General features: G+C 45.7%; 1 protein-coding gene across 5 annotated transcripts; it reads left to right on the top strand.

Annotated features, from left to right (window-relative positions):
- The first annotated feature begins 10,234 nt into the window (after positions 1-10,234).
- On the top strand, positions 10,235-20,979 carry FZD7 (frizzled class receptor 7). Of its 5 annotated transcripts, none has more exons than XM_066553428.1 (3): positions 10,235-12,514; positions 12,946-13,025; positions 20,165-20,273. In XM_066553428.1, exons 1-2 carry the CDS (start codon positions 10,810-10,812, stop codon positions 12,984-12,986), a joined length of 1,746 nt encoding a protein of 581 aa, XP_066409525.1. In that variant the 5' UTR covers positions 10,235-10,809; the 3' UTR covers positions 12,987-13,025; positions 20,165-20,273. The 5 variants fall into 5 exon arrangements, with proteins under 5 accessions (XP_066409525.1, XP_066409527.1, XP_066409522.1 ...); XM_066553430.1 differs by having other exon boundaries at positions 20,138-20,206; XM_066553425.1 differs by lacking the exon at positions 12,946-13,025 and having other exon boundaries at positions 20,138-20,979.
- The last annotated feature ends 625 nt before the right edge of the window (positions 20,980-21,604 follow it).

Consider the following 21,604-nt stretch of genomic DNA (forward strand, 5'->3'; position numbering starts at 1 on the left):
GTCTGTTGTCATATATTGCAAAGGTTCCATGTTGCTAGAGTTTTGTACCTCCTTGATGTTTATTGTAGACAGCTCCTCTAGGCACCTGCCTCTTCCTCCTTCTTCTTACAGCAGCCAACTAACTCCCATTCCCCCTCAGCCAACCAATCTACTCTTTTATAACACTCTTCTTATTGGCTACATGTGTGTCCTGTTAAAATCAGGCCTGCTCCTAATCTTTAATAATTAAGCCAGCTGCAACTCTTTAGGGGATAAGATTACTTTCTATACTACCTTTATTTACCTGTATTCTATTCCCCTACAAATGTCCATACAGAGTTTCCAGAATTAGCACTCCTTCACCATCACCCAACACACCATGTGGGGCAGCTTCAGGATGCTAATGGAGGACTTGTTTGCTTTGCCCAGAAAGTAATTATTTTAATATTAGACCTCATTTCCCTACATTATCCCCTCCCTCCCACTCCCCAGCAACAGCCTTTATGAAAATAAACCAGTAGGAGTTTGGCAAAGACACCAGAATTAACATTTCTCCTTCAGCAGTTGCACTTTAATAGCTATCAGCAGTTGGAATTTCAGTTTTCACACCCCAGGCAAAATCCTGCACCTACAGCAGCACGGAGCTGGGAGGCAGGGTCAAACAGAGGGATGCCACATATTGCTGTTCCCAGCACCACTTCCTACAGCACAGGTCCGGCCGCGACGCTCGCTCCTCGCCCCACGGCTGAGACCCGCCCCTGCCCGACATGCCCGATGCCCTCGAGTGCAGCCCCGGGAGCGGCACTGGGGACGGGAACCCGGGAGCAGCACTGGGGACGGGCTCCTGGGAGCGGCACTGGGGACGGGAACCCGGGAGCGGCACTGGGGACGGGCTCCTGGGAGCGGCACTGGGGATGGGAACCCGGGAGCGGCACTGGGGACGGGCTCCTGGGAGCGGCACTGGGGACGGGAACCCGGGAGCGGCACTGGGGACGGGAACCCGGGAGCAGCACTGGGGACGGGCTCCTGGGAGCGGCACTGGGGACGGGAACCCGGGAGCGGCACTGGGGACGGGAACCCGGGAGCGGCACTGGGGACGGGAACCCGGGAGCGGCACTGGGGACGGGCTCCTGGGAGCGGCACTGGGGATGGGAACCCGGGAGCGGCACTGGGGATGGGAACCCGGGAGCGGCACTGGGGACGGGAACCCGGGAGCGGCACTGGGGACGGGCTCCTGGGAGCGGCACTGGGGATGGGAACCCGGGAGCGGCACTGGGGATGGGAACCCGGGAGCGGCACTGGGGACGGGAACCCGGGAGCGGCACTGGGGACGGGCTCCTGGGAGCAGCATTGGGGATGGGAACCCGGGAGCGGCACTGGGGATGGGAACCCGGGAGCGGCACTGGGGACGGGCTCCTGGGAGCAGCACTGGGGACGGGAACCCGGGAGCGGCACTGGGGACGGGCTCCTGGGAGCAGCACTGGGGATGGGAACCCGGGAGCGGCACTGGGGACGGGCTCCTGGGAGCAGCACTGGGGATGGGAACCCGGGAGCGGCACTGGGGACGGGCTCCTGGGAGCAGCTGGGGATGAGAACCCGGGAGCGGCACTGGGGACGGGCTCCTGGGAGCAGCACTGGGGATGGGAACCCGGGAGCAGCACTGGGGATGGGAACCCGGGAGCGGCACTGGGGACAGGAACCCGGGAGCAGCACTGGGGACGGGAACCCGGGAGCGGCACTGGGGACAGGCTCTCCCCCCGGCCTTGCCATGACCAGCACATGCCTGCTCACTCACATCAGAAAGGAAACAGCAACCTGCCAACCTTTATAATTTCCTTCAAAATCCTTGTTAATTTTCTTTTCTAGGGGTAACTTCAGCTCCAGGTGAAACCCTCAATCCTGTTTTTAAACACTCTCGAGTAGCACAAGCTTAGAACACTTTGGAGTGCTACAATATGAATATTCTCAGAGACAGTGAGTGTATATCTTTGCAATTTTAAAACCGTTGCTTTCTAAAATGCCTCATGAAGACTCACTTACTTTGTAGTATGGATCCCTGCCTATTGAAAATTTCAATATAATTATGAACAAGTCCACCATTAAAATCATGGCTTTACTGGACACGTGTAGCAGCTGACCAATAGCTTTATGACTTTCTATCAGGTCAATAAGCTACAATCATTGAAAGAAAATCAGCTCACCCCAACAACATGGTTCAACAAAAGCCCCTCAGCAAACCACATCCAGCTGCACTCATGTAAGGAAAGCAAACGAGAAACAGTTAAAATTTGAGCTTGAGAGCTGTACAGCTGTCTTTGAGATGCTGTGAGTTTTCAGTTCTCTCTAAACTTAAGGGCATGAGCTGTGAGAGCAATGAGAGCAGGATGTGTTATTTTTAGAAGTCAGGAGTGAAACAATCCACTACATCAAGCACATAAGAATTTGGCAGCAAATTAGGATTTGAGAGCTCTGATTACCTTCTCCAGACTGAGTCTGTGGATTATTAAATACTGTAATGTGTTTTAAGTCACAAGCATTTTCCTAGAATTTTATATAATTTAAAAACAAACAAAACAAAACAAAAAAACCCCAAACAACAAAACAACCACCGAAATCCACCAAAGATTGAGATAAAAACCTAATACAAATATACACACATTCACAAAAATTAACTGAATGCCCATTGTTCCAAGCAAAGAAAAGAAATTGTAACTGTGGTACAGGCAGATGTAGGGTTGCAAACAGCATGCAGATTGAGACTGAATTCAGAGCAGAATTGCAGATGTTACTTTGAATTTCCCAGCTTTGGTAGGTGCAAACCAGACATATGAGCCCATATGAGAAAATGTTACATGCAGCGGAAATCTATTTCAGACAGCACTGTTTCTTTAGCAGAATGGGATTTCTGTGATGCTTTGCTTTGCTCCATCTGCTTCTAATTATTGCTCAATTCAAACAGCTATTTCTGCATTGACTTGCAGGAATCTTAGAAGGCACCTTCTACGTAGGCAAGAAGCATAGCCCATAAATAATTTCCAAAAGTATTAAAGAGGGGAAGCTTCATAGCTTTTCATTCCAATCTGACTATGTGGTATTTAAATAAACCTCTGTGGCTTTCCAGTAACATAGTAGGAACTCCCAGGTGGCAGGGCTGGGGGAAGAGAGGGAGGAGAGCACTAAACATACTAATGAACATGTAATTAAGAAAATGGGCCCTCATTCCCTGCAGAGACTCCATGAGGAGGGAACTTATTTGAAGTGCTGTTTTCTGGTTCCCCTTCCTCCATGTAAGGAAATCAGCTGAATATCTCCAGCACCAGTCACAGTACCAGTGGTCCCAGCTCCAAGAGAGTGCAGTCAGTGCAGGCTGATACCACGGTAGAAATCATAGTTTGAAAGCAAGTGATTAAAAAAAAAGGTAAAGGAGAGCATTTGATGCTGGACCATAAACCCCAGGATCCCAGTTTCTCAGGAGAGCTGTCTGTGAACATTGGTGTTAGCCCTGTGCCCCTTGCCCTTAAACAGCATCTCTACACTGAAATGCAGTTGCGTCACTGCAGCCTGGGGGCCCCTGTGGAAAGGGAAATTCTCCACATGGCAGCATCATCCATCTCCAGGCTTTGCAGGGATGCAGCAGGCAGTAGCCCTACACAGCAAACCTTCAAGTGCCCTGGAAACAGAGAACCACCACAGCAAGTGGGTCTCTAAGTATGACTGCGACCAAAGGAAAAAATAATTCTTTATAACAGTTTAAATGTAATTGTGGAGAACAGGGGTTCATTTGTGCAAGCCCATTAAGAAGAAGGAAAAGTAATTAAAATGTTTGTTTCTCTTTCCAATCCAATTTTGAAAGTGGAGTCGTTAAGGAAATTTCACCCTAAACATAGGATGGTAGCAGTGATTGGTAATTTAAGCATTCATGGGAGGAGACAGGATTTTGTAAACAGAGGCTTAGGAATTCCTCAGCCTCTTTAGACATCTGGCAGATTCTGTATTGAATAACAGCTCTTCTTCCCTTGTTTTCTAAGCTTTGGAAACAACATGTTTCTGGAGGCTGCACTCATCTTTAGTGAGTCTTAACCAAGCAAAGATAAACCATTTGTTTGAACATCAGGCAGTGGCTTCCTGCCTGTATGATTATTAGATGGTAGAACCACATCCCAAGAGAGATGACAAGAGTCCCATTATTCCAGGCATTTAAAATTAGACTAATTATACCACTATCATAGTAATAGCAGGACCTAAAAGATATAATGGATCGTTCCCATCTCTTATTTTCGGCTAAATCCAGGTCTTCTACCTACATCAACAAAGACAGGCTTTGACGAGTATCCTGCTGTTTCCATTGAAACAACTGAAAACTCAAACAGGACTGCAACTCTTCAGCCTGTGCATTAAAGAAGATTTAAAATATAACCTCAAATAGATGAATCTATAGAAAGACAAAATGAAACCCAGGTTGGGCATGAATGACAAAAGACATATCACAATGCATCTGACCATTGCAGCAGCCCTCACAACCAAAGGTTATCAACAGGACAGTGATCAGAGCAACCAGTCACTAGGTCCACACCAGCTATGGGGCTAGAAGCAATACACAATTCAGTGTTCAAAAATATTGTGGCACCATCTGCAGTGAGCTGGGAAAATTTATGCATAAACTTGAGAAACTTGGCTGTTTTTCATTAAAGTTTTACATACCTCAGTTGTATCAGCCTTACACTGCTAGAGCTGCACACAGAAATGCTCCCTGGTAAGAGACTGGTTGCCTTAATGGCAGCTGACAAATGAGACAGCTCTATGGAATTGGTTGCCCCAGGGAAGGAGAACCAGTTTATTTTAGCTTTTCTGCAGGGTTTTGTAATGGTGCAGCTCCTTCAGGAAGGACACAGAGATCAGGTGTTAGCATTTGTCTTTGGCCTCAGAAACTGAAGGGGGGTTTATAGAAGGTGGAATCGCACAGAAGGAGCAAAATCACTGGGTTTTGGAGGAAAAAGGGATGTTAGATAGATAGTCCAGACTAGGTCGAGGATCCATAGTATGGACAAGAGATCTGAGGGAATATTGTTCTGGGAAGAGGAGCCTCAACCACAAAGACATTAGTTAGCATCCTGAAACACATTGCATGGCTATGAGAAAAGGTAGGTATGGCTATATTTATTTTTGCTTGGATCTCTATTAGTTTTAGAATTATAAAGCAAGAAGTGCCTCTGCTAGAGACCTTTGCATATCTGTGAGTCATTTTCACAGACACTGGGAGAAGCTCAGGATAAACTGGAGCATCCATGAGACTGAGACTCCTGCAGAAACCAAGAGGAGGTGGCCAGCCCAGGGAGCCTGGGGCAGGTCCATCCCAAGCAGTTCTTCTCCTGGTGCTGCCCAGGCTGATATATCACATATCCCAGTGCATACAGAATTGGCCAAAACCAGCTACAGCAGACTAGAAAGTGTCTAGCCAACACACTAGGTCAGAAACACCTTTTAAGATTTAAAGGATCAGCAAGCAAGTTTGCATGTGCCTATGCTACATCCAGATTTTGTAAAGCAGGATCTTCCTCGCTGATGGAAAGACGACAGCAGACACAAATGTCATCTTTTCCAACTGTTTCTGGAATCTTCCTTTCTTTATACTGCTGTATATTGCACCCAGACATAATGATGACAGGGCCTGGTTGGTAATACTGCTGCCAATAGAGAATTTGTCTTGTTCAAAAGGCACCTAGCCTGAGAAACTGACATAGGGAGGGATTTCCAGGGTTCTATACCAAAGGCCTTCTGCAGCCCTAAACCCTTAGAAAGCGCATTAAATTCAGTTTAAAGAAACAGGGGATTTCAAAGTATCATGAAAGGGTTAAAATGTAACTGATGTCCTCAATGAACTGATGAGTGGGGGATGAGCAGATCAGGTTTTGTTTTCTTATTCACGGATCTTAGAGATAAAGGCAATCATCAGCCTGATAGCTCATCCTTGTGAATGCTTTCTAAAGTTTCCCCCCCCCCCGTGTGACCATAAATGCGGAAGACAGTGCTACTTCCCTGTATCCTTTGGGATACTACTTCATAAACTAATAATTACTTCATAAACCCGTGATGCAAAGGGCTTTTACCTTTCTCGCTGTGGGAAGCCACATCCCCTCCAGCAGCATCCCCTTCCTTTTGTCACCTGTGCCCTCCCCATAGTTCTTTTCAATCAGTTTCTTATGTCTTCCATCTAATTTCAAATTAAGGGTTCCGTGGTGGGCGGCAAGGTTTTGCTTTTCCCACTCCCTGCCCATGAAATACGAGGCTCTCCCGTTTCACTACAGAAAGACTGGATTTCTTTGATGAGCTCCGACAAGATGTAATTTAGACTAATCTATCAGACTGATAGAAATGCAAGCAGCTATAATACTGTGAACTTATTTTATTTCTCATTATGCAAATAATTATGTAAAATAGGCAAATGCATAATTTCCCCCCCCAGGCTCCAGGCATTTCTCCAGTAAGCTTTAGGGAGTGCAAATTTTGATGTTCTTAGCTCAATAGCCTGTCTGATCATGTAAGACTGTATGTAAGCATGCTTCAAAATGTCGAGGTTAAAAGTGTCATAAAAGTTATTTACTAAAAGTAACTGGACAAATCTCACAGCTCAGGCGGTGGCACCGCACTTTGGCAGTGTTGGTTAGCAGGAGGTCAAGTGAGGTGCAGTCCAGCAAGTTTCAGTGGGTGGAAAGGACAAGGGGAAACGATGGCCTTTGTTCTTCTGAGGGCAAGGAGGACTGAAAGCCTTGCAACAGGTAGTCTGAAAATGTTCTCCCTCAGGCACACAAAATAAGTGGTGGGGCAGGGAGGGGGTGTTTTGTTTTGATTTCCCTCCCCCCATGGGAAGAGTTTTCTATCAGATGGGATAGGAAACAATGAAAATTATATTGGCACCATCTAAGGAGGTTTTAAAAGAGCAGGAAAAGACATCATGTAGGGATGCCACTCCTCACTTTGACTCAGCTTGGAAGTTGAACTGGATTTATTTTTAAATGAGTAAAAAGACAGATAATTGTTAGTTCCTAACAATTCCTCCCTATGCACAGTAGTCTAGTCAGACAACTCCAGAGCTGGTATCAACACCAGAGACTGTAAATTTATTCTGGAATCTAGGACACGCCAGGATTTTGCTTGTGAAGGTTTACTGCTGGCAGACCATGCAGCGTACTTAGAACATTAGCAGTTAGGAGATTTTTAGAGAAAACTTTCTGAATTGCTCTGTGGTTGCAATAGACAACTTGTCAGATGCTGCAAGTCTTGTGCAGTGTGTTTGTTCTGGGTGACTGATAACCCGGCTGCTATGCTTACTGTGCTGACGAGGATCCCTCCTGTTGTGAGAAAATTTAAGTAATTTTGCAGGTTGCTGTTTGAACTGTAGTTGATGGTACTTACAGAGGTTCTGGATTCTTTGGACTAACCTGTGTTCTAGAATCATGAATTCTTTTCTTTTTTATTTTCTTTTCTTTTTTCTTTTCCTCTTTCCCTTCCCTTTATTGTCCCCTGAAATCTGTCAGGATGTCTTAGATCAATATAGGAGTCTGGGATTTTCTTATACCACAGTGTGTTATTGTGAGGCAACTGCCATTGCCTCTCTCTGTGATTGTTTCCCATCTCCCCGTGGGTCTAAACAGAAAAAAGATCTTGGAATTTGGTAACATACCCAAGAGACTTTCTTCATCCATTTTAGTAAATCCTGTTGCACATTCCTGCCATCTGGGATGACCTAGCAGCATCATTCCATGTGAAAAGTTTACTCTCTTCTCTCCCTAAGAAATAATCTAGGACATAATCCTTCCTTTCTGCCTACCTTTTCACTTTTTCCCCCTTTTGCTTCACTTTGATTCTACATTATATTCATAAGTGTAAAGGATGTTTTTGTAGCACGTATCAGAGATCACAGTCATCTTTTTGGTCATTCCATAGTTTGGACGAACAACTCAAACAAAAACTGAGGGAGTCACTGATGCCGTTTGCCCTGTCTTGTAAATAAATGTGCAATTAAAGCCTTGCCACTTGATTTGACCCACCTTACTCTGAATAGTTCCTGTCACTGTCTCCCCATTGCTGAGAGGAGTTTCTTTACATACAGAAATCAGAATGAGGAATCCATGGGGCAGAAAGTTAGAGGTTGCTTTACCTTCTCTGCATTGTCATTGCCTGCCAGTGAAACATCTCATATCATCCAAAGTTTTTCCTAGTGAATATCACAAAATGCTTTGTAGAAGAAGACAGTCACATAAAACAAAGCAAAAAAGAGAGGCTTTTAGGTGATTATTACAGATTGAGGGGGGTAGAAGGGGGAAGGAGGAAACCACCCCCCCCCCGCAAACAAATGAAGTCAAACCAAACCAAAATAAAACCCAAACAAATGTACAAAAAACCCAACAAAAACAAAAAAATAAAACCAAACCAAACCCACACCAAACAACCGAGCCAAACCAGATCAAAACAAAAAAACTGCAACCAACCCCCAAAAAACCCCAAACAAAACTATGGAAAGAATAATTTTACTGAAAGCTACTAGTGGCCAAAAACCAAACAACAAAGCAGACAAATTCATGTCCCATGCATGGTTATTTAGGTGAAGAGTATCACAAAAATATTCTCAGTCAATAGGTGTAGAAAAGCAAGAAATTTTTATAAAAAGCCTTAAAAATCGGAAAAAGTGAAGTTCCTCTAAGGCACTCTTAAACAGCTAAAACTGAGAGAGTAGAGAAGATGTTTCTTTTCCAGAAAGAGCTGTTGCAGCCCTGACTAGCTAGTCCTTCCCATATATAATTTTTTATATGCACAGTATTATTTTTACAAACATCTCCATTAAGAGAAGTAAATTCATTTTAGCAAGCCTGCTTATAACTGTCAACTTCTCTTAAGAAATGTAACAAAAGCTGCAGCACCATGGTCTTATTGGCATGAGGACACATTGTTCATGAGCAGTAGAGGATATGGAAAACATTTGTCCAACAATTGCTGTTGGAGCTCCCTGAGCCAAACAGCCAAACCCTGCTCACTTTAACTGCCCTGGAGGATGGTACGGATCGTTGTCTTTGCTTAGCTGCTAACAGAAGCACAATCCTGAGCAAAGGAGTGAAAGTAAGAATTTGAGTACTGCAGTTCAGGGGGACCTCTGTCCTCAAAGGGAAGGATAGGGTAAGTGGAATAATACTTAGCTTGGGCCTGTGTGTGAGCACAAACTCTCATGGGTCAGTGAAGCAGAAGCAGGCCTTGTTGCAGCGCTTTTATCAAGCACAGCCCTTCTGTGCTGCCGAAGACACGCTCTGCCTACACAGAGGCTGGACGGTCCCAGCTCCCTGTGCTTTGGCAGCGCACCCCAAAACACAGCTATGCTGCAAACCCCACATTCCTGTCCTTAGCAAATGTATGCTGGTGCCTAGTTCTAGATCTTCTTGGCCTAGCAGGCCAGTAACAGGGGTCTCCCCACCTATGCCATTTTCTCCCCTGCAGGCAGGGTACTTTCACAGAGGAACTCCTGGGTTTTCACTGTTTAATTGAGTCTCTTAAGGAATCGCAGTAGTGCAAGTGGGGATTTAAAATATCTCCTCTTTGCTTAGGTAACGCTGGACGTTTAAAAAAGAAGCTGCCTTCCCCCAGCTAGGGCTTAGATCTGCATGAATAAAGCGTTTATTCGCCAGCAAAAAGCAACGGTCATGCTGCGATAACAAATCAAACCCCCCACGCTGGGGAGGCGATGGCGCACAGACACGAACATCCCAACTACGCAACAGAATCATTCTGCATATGTACTCGGGCGCTGCGTTTGGAGGTTTTTTCCCTTACTCTATTTTTTTTCCTTCTTTTTTAATAACTCCGGGCACAGGCAGCTGTTCGCGTTTTCAAAGCCTGCTCAGAAAGCAGCCAGTTAATTTTAGTTTGCTAGGGCCACCCTGAGCGAGCTGCCCACCCCCCGCCTTCCCGGCTGTGCGGGGCAGCGCGGGGGGTGGGGGCCCCGGGCGGCTCCTCCCAGCCGGGCCCGGCGGGGATGGGAAAAGTTGTTCCCAACTTTTTTTCCCCCTGATGCGAGCTCCTCCCCCTCCCCTCCCCCAGCACGGCCCCGCCCCCCCGCGCGGATTGGCGGGCGGGCGCCGCGGGGCCCCGCCCCCGGCGCGGTTTGTGAATGGGGCCGGCGGCGGGGGCGGGGCCCGCGCGGAGCTGCGCCTTTTTTGTGTGCCGGCGGCCGCGGGCCGAGAGTCGCGGAGCGGGTGGTGTCGGCGGGGCCGCGGGCGGAGCGGAGCCAAACGAGCCGAACCGGGAGGCGCACGGCTACCCCGGACGCACAGCCCGCAGCGGTGTCCGTCGGGAGCGGAGCGCAGCCAAGCCGCGGGGAGGATCGCGCAGTAATTGGATTTTGAAAGTTATTTAAGCCCCGAAGTAAAATACACGGCTCAGCCGGGCGCGGTAATAATCCATTTAGCCGTAACCTAAATCCCCGGGGCCGTGCAGTCGTGCAGGGAGCAGCGCCTCCGCGGGACCCTGCGCGGAGCTGGCCAGAGCCGTCGCCGGGCTACACTCGCGCCTCCTGTTTCGCCGCCGCCGCCTTCTCCGGGGAGAGCAGCTCCGGAAACTTTCGCCTAGACTAGCGCCGCCGCCGCTCTGTGAGCGCCACCGCGTCGGAGCCGAGGAAAAAAGTCGCGGAGGTCCAGCGCGGAGCCGCGTTCCTCTCGTCGCCGCGCTCCTGCCCCACCAAAGGGGCCCCGCCTCCGCCCTCTGGTCGCTGATGCCCCTGGGGCGCCGCGCCGGCCGGCTCTGAAAGACTCCCCGAGGCTCCTCAGGCCCCCGGCCGCCCCGGCGATGCAGGCTGGACGAGAATGCGGCGGAGCGGCTGCCGCCGGCTGCCCCTTGCTGGGGCTGGCCGCGCTGCTGGCCGCCCTGCTAGGGACCCCCGCGGGTGCCACGGCGCAGCAGTACCACGGCGAGAAGGGCATCTCCGTGCCGGACCACGGTTTCTGCCAACCCATCTCCATCCCGCTCTGCACGGATATCGCCTACAACCAGACCATCCTGCCCAACCTGCTGGGCCACACCAACCAGGAGGACGCAGGGCTGGAGGTGCACCAGTTCTACCCGCTGGTCAAGGTGCAGTGCTCGCCCGAGCTGAAGTTCTTCCTCTGTTCCATGTACGCGCCGGTGTGCACCGTGCTGGAGCAGGCTATCCCACCCTGCCGCTCCCTCTGCGAGCGGGCCCGTCAGGGCTGCGAGGCCCTCATGAACAAGTTCGGCTTCCAGTGGCCAGAGCGGCTCCGCTGCGAGAACTTCCCCGTTCACGGTGCGGGTGAGATCTGCGTGGGGCAGAACACGTCGGATGCCCCACCAGGACCTGGTGGTGCGGCGGGTCGGGGGGTCACTGTCCACCCCACAGCTGGCTACCTCCCTGACTTTCTTACCCCACCACAGCCACCCTCTGGCTTCTCCTTCTCTTGCCCGCGGCAGCTCAAAGTGCCCTCTTACTTGGGCTACCGGTTCCTGGGGGAGCGGGACTGTGGAGCCCCCTGTGAGCCAGCCCGGCCCAACGGGCTCATGTACTTCAAGGAGGCAGAGGTGCGATTTGCCCGGCTGTGGGTGGGCGTGTGGTCTGTGCTTTGCTGTGCCTCCACCCTCTTCACCGTGCTCACCTATCTGGTAGACATGCGTCGTTTCAGCTACCCGGAGAGGCCCATCATCTTCCTCTCGGGCTGCTACTTCATGGTTGCCGTGGCCTACGCAGCAGGCTTTTTGCTGGAGGAGCGGGTGGTGTGTCTAGAGCGCTTCTCTGAGGATGGCTACCGCACTGTGGCCCAAGGCACCAAGAAAGAAGGCTGCACCATCCTCTTCATGATCCTTTACTTCTTCGGCATGGCCAGCTCTATCTGGTGGGTCATCCTGTCCCTCACCTGGTTCCTGGCTGCCGGCATGAAGTGGGGCCATGAGGCCATTGAGGCCAACTCCCAGTATTTTCATCTGGCTGCCTGGGCTGTGCCCGCTGTCAAAACCATCACCATCTTGGCCATGGGGCAGGTGGATGGGGATGTACTCAGTGGGGTGTGTTATGTAGGTATCTACAGTGTGGACTCGCTGAGGGGCTTTGTGCTGGCACCCTTGTTTGTGTATCTCTTCATTGGCACTTCCTTCTTGCTGGCTGGCTTTGTGTCCTTGTTTCGCATCCGCACCATCATGAAGCATGATGGCACCAAGACGGAGAAACTGGAGAAGCTGATGGTCCGCATTGGTGTCTTCAGTGTCCTCTACACAGTGCCTGCCACCATTGTCCTGGCGTGTTACTTCTACGAGCAGGCCTTCCGTGGCACCTGGGAGAAGACGTGGCTCCTCCAGACCTGCAAAACGTATGCTGTGCCCTGTCCCAGCCACTTTGCCCCTATGAGCCCAGACTTCACTGTCTTCATGATCAAGTACCTCATGACCATGATTGTTGGGATCACGACTGGCTTCTGGATTTGGTCTGGCAAAACCCTTCAGTCCTGGCGACGCTTCTACCACAGACTCAGTACCGGCAGCAAAGGTGAGACGGCAGTATGAGACCCCCGTCCCCTCTGGCACACACACTCTCACACATGCATACACGCAGAGGATACTCAGCACAGGGCTAGGGCAATGGTTCCCTGAAAAGGGAGGAAGGGAGGCTTTTCCAAACTTTTCCTTCCTCACAGAAAGTTTGAAAAAAAATAAATCATTGCATAAAGGATCAGTCAAACTATTTCCAGTGGTGCTTATGACTAGCTAAGTCGGAGAGGACAGAGAAAGAGGCCACTGCTGGGACAGGAGAGTCCTTCACCCAGAAGTCTCCTTACTTCTCTCCTGCTACTCCTGTCGAGGAAGAAAAATTCCAACCCAACTAAAATCATCCTGCCTTGCTTTGGACAAGAGGGAGCGGAAGCCAGATCTGTTGAGCCACCCCTGCCAAGAAGTAGCCAAATGTTTTCTGAATTGCAGGGGCCAAACTGCAGCATGGGCAGGGTAACACCCGAGCCTGAGCTCGCTGCCTGCTCCTTCCAGCTCGGCAGAGCCATCACGTGAGTACTGCACAGCCGACTACAGCCCGATCGTGTGCTGGGGAGATGCCTCTGTTCTATCAGCTCACAAGTTCCTTTTTACCTCAGCGATACCTGTTGTAATTGTTTTAAAGTAAAAATTTGGCCCTCAATCTGTTGTTCTTGCTGCTGTGGGGAAGGAGGGGGTTGCTATTCCACACCCTGAAAAGAAATGACTTGTTGCTTTTCAGCAGAAGGCTTTTCCCCCTTGCCTTTGTTCTAGGAGACAAAGGGGGAAACAAAAGTGTTTTCTATGTAGAAAGGCATAAGCATGGGATCGGTTTTTATGGGCAAACTAACAAAAAGAAGTCGTTGAGGTTCACCCTTGGATGTGAGGAGCTCACACAAATAAACATTCCTTTTATGAAAAAAGGAGGAGGCAGGATGTTTTCCTACCATTCAATATGGGTCACTTTTCTAAGCTGAAGGAAATGCAAGATTTAGAGGGCAAGAAGAGCTTACCTGAGAGCACCTGCCAAAACAAGAGCTACTAAAATATGTAACGTAAAGATAGGATTTTTTTCTTTTCCTCCCATAAACCTGCTTTCTCTCCTGCTTTGCAGTGAGCTCACTGCAGAAAAAAATCAGTCGGATTCTGGGGACAGGAGGAATCGTTTTGGCTCACGACGGGCCCTTTGCCTGCTCCTCAGGTTCCCTGAGCTGCATGGCAATGATTCTTGGTGCAGGTGGGGGGGCTGGGGTTGGGGTTTAAAATCAAGTAGTTTCTGCAAGTGAGGAGCCTTCTCATTTCAGCTAAAACACAGCTGTTTGAGTTTCCAGTGATCAGACTTTGAAGGAAAAGCATTCAAAAATTTATCATCAAATGCATTGTTTTCTTTTTGAAATGTGACAGATTTTTCTATTCTGAAAATTTTTATGTTGACTTGTTCATATTTTATTTTTTGCATACTACTTTACCTTTATATTCACTGAAGGGTTGTTTTTACAAGTATATGTGTGTGTGTGTATATTCTTGCCTAAGGACAAAATAGGACATTCTGGATTTTTGGCAAGTCTCCACCCTATAGCTGCTCTTCATGTTTTTGGGGGGGAAGTGTCTAGAATGAAAGTTTAAAAAGAAAAAACCTGTCCAGGGTGAGGTGGCAGACTGCTGCTGTCTGAGGGTGTACCAGTAGTCTGAGCATGAGGAATGGGCCCATCAGCCAAATCCTTCAGTGGCTCTGATGTCAGACTCGCAGGACTTGGTTTGTCTTTTATAATGTGCACATGGAAAAAAAAAAAAACAAGCGTGTCAGACGAGTGCAGTATGTATATTTTGTAAATCTCATTTTTGTAAGAAAATATGTATTTATGTTTTTACTTGATTTTTTTTTTGGAAGGTCTGTATGAGGCCCTGCTTCACCCCATGTACAGATCACTAAATAAATAATTTTTAATACAAGGGCTCTAATGATGTTTTTTCCATCTTTGAATACTTGGCAGGTTTTAGAATGGGGGAAGCTCTGAAAAGTGGTGTCTTCTGCCCCACTTTGTTATGGATAATGCAAAAGACTTTCGGGTGAATGCAGGCTCGAAACTCAGCTGTGGCTTGAAACTGTTCGCTCTGATTACCAGCCCCTCACAACAGGAGAGCACATTTTGAGACAGCCGGTTTCAAATGTCTGCCCTCACTTGAGGTACTTGCATCCTAGCCAAGTTTTCTTCCCGTCTCTGCTTCTTGCTGAGGGCAAGCTGATAAACCAGTTCCTTTATCTAGAAAATAAGGATAATGCTCTCTTCCCATTCCAAAGAGACTTTAAGATTGAGAACTGGAGGGTGTTATGAGTGCTGTAAATTAGGTCCTCACTTTGATGGTGGAGTGTAATAGGGAAACACTAAGGACTGGGTCCTTTTTAATGGCTTTCAACGGGCAGTATTATGAACTAGTGCTTTTTTTCCCATAGCACCTTTCCTTTCTGCAATTTTGTTCAAGTGAATTTTCCTTTAATTTTAATAGCTAGCCTGAAGCCTACATTGTTTCTTATCACAGCCATCTGAAAACTTCAATGGAATGGTCTATTTTATTTAATTTTTTAAACTGAAATGAATGTTTAGATCTCAAGCTGTGTTGCTACAGTCATGGAAAGTGCCCCAACAAACAGAACTGTACACCTGTGAAATGATGGTATTTTACAGCATTTCTTTCACAAGGATTTCAGCCTACTGTCTGCATTCATCACACTTCCTGTACCTTCAGTTATGCCAATACTAAAATTTAAGTTACAGAGCAGAGATAGATCTAAGATGCCTTAGCTAGATGTCATCATAGTAGCTGTGGTTGCACTGCAACATTGTTTCATTTACTAAACATAGTGTGTAATAGGTCCACTTTGAGGGCAGTATTTTTTGGACACTGTGCTCTTAAACTTAACCTTTTACAGTGTATGAGCTACTGATTTAAAAGTTCTTTTAAGAGCTGTCCCCATTCATGCTGTCTCTCTGGCAGATCCACATCTTTTATTTGAAAACACCTCTTGCTGCTCCCCAGAACTGCTCACTTGTTAAGTTGCCTTTTTGAAAAGACCTTTGCATTCCTGCCACAGTCAGGCTGCTTCAAACTTCTGCCTGACATGAGCTTGCTGATCACTTCTGAGGGGGGTTTCATTCCTCTCATTCAGGAAACCTGAACCTTTCTATAAACATTTCCTCCCATTAATCCAGAGCGATGGCACGGCTGAAACAGCGTGCGCAATGCAGGAGTGGCAGCCGCCGGGAGCAGTGGTGTGACTGACACCCCTGTGCTGTGCAGCCACAGCTGCATTGCTAAACATGCAATCACTCCTTACTGCAGCATGAACTATCCAAATCCTGGGACTGAAAATAATTTTTAAAATTTGAAGCAACTAGTATTTACTTTTAAGCAGATGTGACTCACATCAAGACTGAATTTGCTCACAGTGGAAACAATTTGGAGAATTTCAAGTAGTGATAGTGTCTGGCCTTCTGGAATAAAAATGTCTATCACTATTTTGATAACAAAGTAGCAGTTACTTTCATAATGGAGTACAATTTAAGAAATCTTTGTGAAGCTCTCTGGAAAAAAAGGATGAAAAATAAGCCTTTGCTAATCACTGCAAAACAGTTTTCTCTGACTAATATTTAAGCCTACTTAAATTTTTTTAAGTTTTAAGAAAGGTTGCCTCACCTTTACCTTTGTCTCTTGTCTATGCAGTTTTGGTTCACAAGAACTTAGCAAGTAATAGTTATCATTGATCCATATCCCTGTAAGTGCACACCATATACTATATTGTCATGAAAACTATAGAGACACTATAGTTTTTTTATAGTTCTTCAGTTTCAAAGACCTTTGTGTTACTTTCTAAAATGAAGGATTATTGTTTCAGGCAAGTTAAAGAGGAGGCTTCAACAGTTCTAGAGTTCATGAATAGCAGCAGCAACTGAATGTTTGTCTCCACAGAAAAAAAGCGCTTTTATAATACGTCAGTGTTTGTTTGGGTTTATTTTTGGTGGAATACCCACACTGACGATTGAATGTTTTTGTCTAAGTACTTCACCCGCAACCAATAGCTTTGCATGCAAGTAAAAACCACACATCCCTGTATTCACCAACTGGCAACAATAAACATTACTTATAATTTCACATGGGTTTAGAAGCCAAATTACTAGCCTGCATTTCAAATAGCCTCTTTTTTTCTTCATCTCATTCTCATTTCCTTCCAGACTTTACAGGTACTTCATACACACTTCATACATGCCTTCTACTCCTTTTAATTTTAAAACCATGACACCAACAGAAAGAAATTTAGCCACTTGCTTGGAGAGGAAAAGCTGACACTGAATCTTCAGCACTCTAACTGTTCATTGAGGAAGACTATTGCTAAGTCTGCCCTATATAAACCAGGATAATTGTTTCCTGCCAACATGTGTGTAGTTTTGGCAGAAATAATGCACAAATAATACAGGATTGGGGGAATAAATACAGTCATGGCAAATTCCCAAATGCCCCACTTAGAATCAACTCATTTTGACTAAAGTGATGCCCAAACTGTAAAACTAAACTATGCACATCAGAGTTTAACACTGCTCAGAAAACCAGTTTGTGCTGCAGTCAGAGAAGGGAGGTACAGGGGAGGGTTTGGACACTGTTTAAACCCAAGGTCCAAGGTTGCCTGGTTCAGGTGGCTGGGCACTGCTTGTCTCAAAAGCAGATCAGTGGAAGTAAGGCACAGGCAGGTGTGGAGGTAAACACCAGGCTCTAGCACAATGTTACCATAGCTGCAGCCAGATGGGATTCGACTGAATGATGCCAGGACAGCCCCAAACAGGGTCATGAGCACATACTCCTTCCTCTGCATCAGCTGCTCCCTTCTGTACAGCCAACCTACCCACACCAGGAAAATATGGGACTGGGATAAATGAGAATATGAACAGAAAGCAGGAATAAGCAGGGCCTAGAGCACATTTTTAAATAACAACTGTAAATTGGAGGACATCACTAATCCAGTCAAGATCACTAATATTAGTCAAGAAATCCTGATGCAACAACTTGTTCATTTTGGCTGTCCCAGCTGTATCACAACTTGGCTTGGTAATAGGCAACCCTTCACTTGAGCATGTTATCTTTACAAATACACATAGAAAAGCCAAGTCTGCTGCCTAGAGGAGTAGCCTATGTGAGTAGACTTTGGCTGCACAGATCTTGGAAATTAGTCTTATATGTGGCTACCAAGGTAGCTATAACCTTGCCATTAAAACTTCAATCCCAAAGGTCAGGGTGACATCTAGAAAGAAGAAAAAAAAAAAAAAAAGAGGCCCAGTTCTCTGCTACTGCAATTCTAGCATTGTTCTCAAACCAACCTGCAGAAAGGCAAAGTCATTCCCAGGGCAGGAAAGGAGATAGATTATTCCCACTATGCTGTCCTTTTCCTTAGGCTAACATTCTGAGGGACTTGAAAAAGCTTGTGGTGAATAGGGAATTCTGCCAGGAGCTACAGTAGAAGGCAAACGTGTTACCTGGCCCAGATGGACACAAAAAGGTGTTCTAGCAAGTAGGAACTAATCTAAGATTTGAAAGACAAGTGCTTGATTACCTGCACAATCACAGATGGCAGCCAGATCACATACAGCCAGTCTTCCAGTAGTATTCAGGCAGCTAAAAATGGAGGCAGGTTACATGGAAAGCACTTTTCATAAACATTTAAATTTCCAGGTGCACATCTAGAAAAATCTTGTCTCTGTCTCTAATTCCTTGTCTATAAAATTGGAGCAGTGACACTTCTGTATATTATATGGATGTTAGGAGAATGAATACTCTCAAAATCAGAAGAAATGGACTACAATTATAATAGAGTTTGTATAAATACCTCTGTCCCACAGTCTGATATTTTTCAAGTAGATTTTGTTTAAGAGAATGCCAAATTAAGACCACCAGCTAGAATAAATTATTTGTATGTTTTGCAATATCTTTCTAAAACTGGTCAGGCTGAGCACCTACTTTCACAGGAGCATCATCTAGCCAGCCTCAAATATAAAGTGTGAGAGAGTATAAAGGGGCAAACTAGGTAAATAAAAAATTACACTAAACTAGGCATGCACATCAAACAAAATGGACTCGTGTTATAGTGGTGCTTAGACAGAGCAGAGGTAAGGGTTTGGGCCTGTGTTGCTACTACAGGGTTCTTAACTCTTCCAGTACTACCCAAACTCTCATTTGCTGTATGTTATAAACACTGTTGTCATCAACAGGCTCAATGACAACTCTGCTGTTCCTCTTTAAATAAATACTGCTCACTTCTGCTTGCTGCAAGTGCAATCTAAATCTTAGTAGTAGGCCTAAAGCAGAATTGACCAAGATTTCATCCAAGCCCATGGCAGTGGGAATTCATCTTCCCTGCCATGTTTTTACTTCATCTCTTAGTTCCTCGACAGTTTCCTTCTGCTACCATGACCTCAAACAACATCTTTCTCATTACTAATGATATCAGGCCAAGGAGGAGGATTAGTTGGATGCTTGGACATTTTCCTGCCTTAACAACAGGGAACAGCATGAGGCTATAACACTTCTTTCACCAATGAAATACAGAAGTGTCTAAGCTGATTGGGGTAAATGTTTGTGTCTTGCCCCGATGCCAGCCTTTTCCAGGGCAGACTTCTGCACCCATTCACCTTCACCGCACATCAAGTTTTTGTTGCTAAATAAAGTAAACCAATAAATGAAAAAAGGATTCCTAAAAGCACCAAAGCATACACTAATTTATAGCTTACCCTCCCCAGCAAACAAAAATGTAACTTATATATTTTTCATGGAAGACAGTCAAAGGAAACTACTTCCAAAAATATTTACCTAAAGCACAGATCAGATCACTTGCCTGACATGCCTACCTTCCACAGATTTTCCATGTATATGTGTGTGTGTGAGCACATCCAGCACAATGCATGTGAGTGTAACAACTAGAAGTTACAACTGTAGGTAAATCATCAAAAGCCCAATGAAGAGAGAAAATCAAAAGGCCCCTGCCCAATGCAGCTGTCTGCTAATTAAACACTGGTGTTAATTGCAGTAGTGTGGCTGGTCCTCATTCCGTGTTTGTTGTGGTGCCTCTGTAAGCTCCAGATTGCTCAGAACTTTGACATTTTCCCAGAAAATGAAACTGTCTATAAAAGGAATGAAAGGCTGTGATATGTATATATATCTATAGGGCTATTTTTAAAGAAAAAAAAAAAGATTTTTTTCTGTGTGTTAGTTCAAAGCCAGCTTTGATTATCTAAAGCAAGCCAGTCTTTAGAAAGGGTAAAAAGCTAAAATGTAAAGATGGAATCTTTTTTATCTAATCCATGATGAAAAGACCATTTATTATTTGTCATGCTCTTGCCTCTCAAATTTTTAATTTTATTTTTTAATTAACGGCAAAATGTAGACATCTCAGGCAGTATTTCATGCCCTTCCTTTATGAGATGTGCAAAGAAGCATTCCATTAGGGCCAAGAGCCAGTTAAAAGGAATGTCATTTGACACCCTTCCACAGCTATGCATACCAGGCTGGAACCAAGCGGGATTATGAGAGTGGATAGAAAGCCCTTCTAGAGGGAGGATTTACTCATACTGTTTTTCTTTACACATTCTGCTCTCTGAAGATAATAAATCAGCTATTGGATTTGCAGAAACAACTCTCACGACGGTTAAAGAATTCCGGCACAAAGCAGATGAAGGCAAAGATCTGGCTTGTCTAAAGCAGCTCAGAGCGATCACGGGAAGCAGAGACCGAACCGCAGCCGTGTGCGAGGGGACCGAGCAGTGTCTGTGCCTGAACCATACTGCTCCCCAAACAGGGGGAGAAGGTGGGCTAGGTTTCCAGAGCTCAGCCCAAACCTCACTGCAGCTTTCTGCTTTTATGGTAGGCTAAATCTCTAAGTTCGGCATTTGAGCACTGTAAGATTTAAAAGTCTGTGCTTTACGGTTACTTTGAGCCACCAACTGTCTTTTCTGGTAAGAAATCCCTGATTTGCAAGGACTAATTAATCTGTGGATGGTTTTGCAGTTATGAAGGCACAGAACTTTGTATCATTGCCCACAGACAAGCATCTAGTTTTCTGTCTTTGAGAGTTCTTAAGACTTTTCCACTTCAACTAATAAAGTCAACATAAACAAAGTTAATGCTTTAATTCCATGTCCATCATTTTCCTCAAGCAAAGATCTTCCTGCACTGAATTCTGAATCAAATCTTTATCAAAACCTCTCAACATGAGAATTGAAAACAAATGTTTCTCAGAAAACAATTTCAAGAAACTCAGTAATTTCACTTAAATGACACTTCCATTTTGCTATCAATTTTCATTAAAGCTTTATTAACTAAGTGTACTTTGGTCATCATTTCACTATAGCACTGAGATGTAATACATTAAATGTATTAATTGAAAACAGACATTAAAGATGTAATAGAAGTTATATAAATAAAAATAAGCCAATGGAAAACTGTCATGAGAACTGTTATTTTCACAATGTCCACCTCTCACATCATCCCTGGCTGCATCTTACTTAGCTGATAAAGTTCTTTGTAGCAATACCAGGCTATTTTATTTATCCTTTAATGTAATTCTGCACATACAATGACACTTGTATTAGTAAATGAGAAGCAGTGTGTGCCAGCAGACAGGGCACCAGAGTAGAAGTCAGGAGACAGTCATACTTTTCCCAAATTTGCCCAGGGTCTGCAAATTCTTCCAATCATCCTTACTTCCACCTCTTTTTCTGCCCTTCTCTAAATAGGCTCATGCTCTTTGGGACAAAAAAAGGTCTCTATTGTCCCCACATGTGTGTTGGTACTGTTCCCATCTTGTTGGAGCCCTGATCTTGATGGGGACCTCTTAAGATTGGGCACAATGCAAGAAGTTCCAATTAAAAATAATTGATCATTAAGAGACAGAGAATAGCAAAGAGTGAGCTGGCACTTTACTTTCTAGGAGGAAATAGTCAAACACTAGCGGCAAAGTAGAGACATATGCGATGACACCAAATCTTCCCAAAGAAATGAAAGTGGGAAGTGTCACTCATCACCTTTTGGGCTTTTGTGTAACATGCATAAGGAATGTTCCCTTCTCTGA

Source organism: Molothrus aeneus, chromosome 7, assembly GCF_037042795.1.
Source record: "Molothrus aeneus isolate 106 chromosome 7, BPBGC_Maene_1.0, whole genome shotgun sequence".
NCBI classification, from domain to species: domain Eukaryota; kingdom Metazoa; phylum Chordata; class Aves; order Passeriformes; family Icteridae; genus Molothrus; species Molothrus aeneus.

Excerpts from the sequence above, each read along its gene's own strand:
- FZD7 (XM_066553425.1), top strand. The coding sequence starts at position 10,810 with ATGCAGGCTGGACGAGAATGCGGCGGAGCGGCTGCCGCCGGCTGCCCC. Across the intron at positions 12,515-20,137 it reads ACTCAGTACCGGCAGCAAAG|ATAATAAATCAGCTATTGGA; the intron begins GTGAGACGGCAG and ends TGCTCTCTGAAG.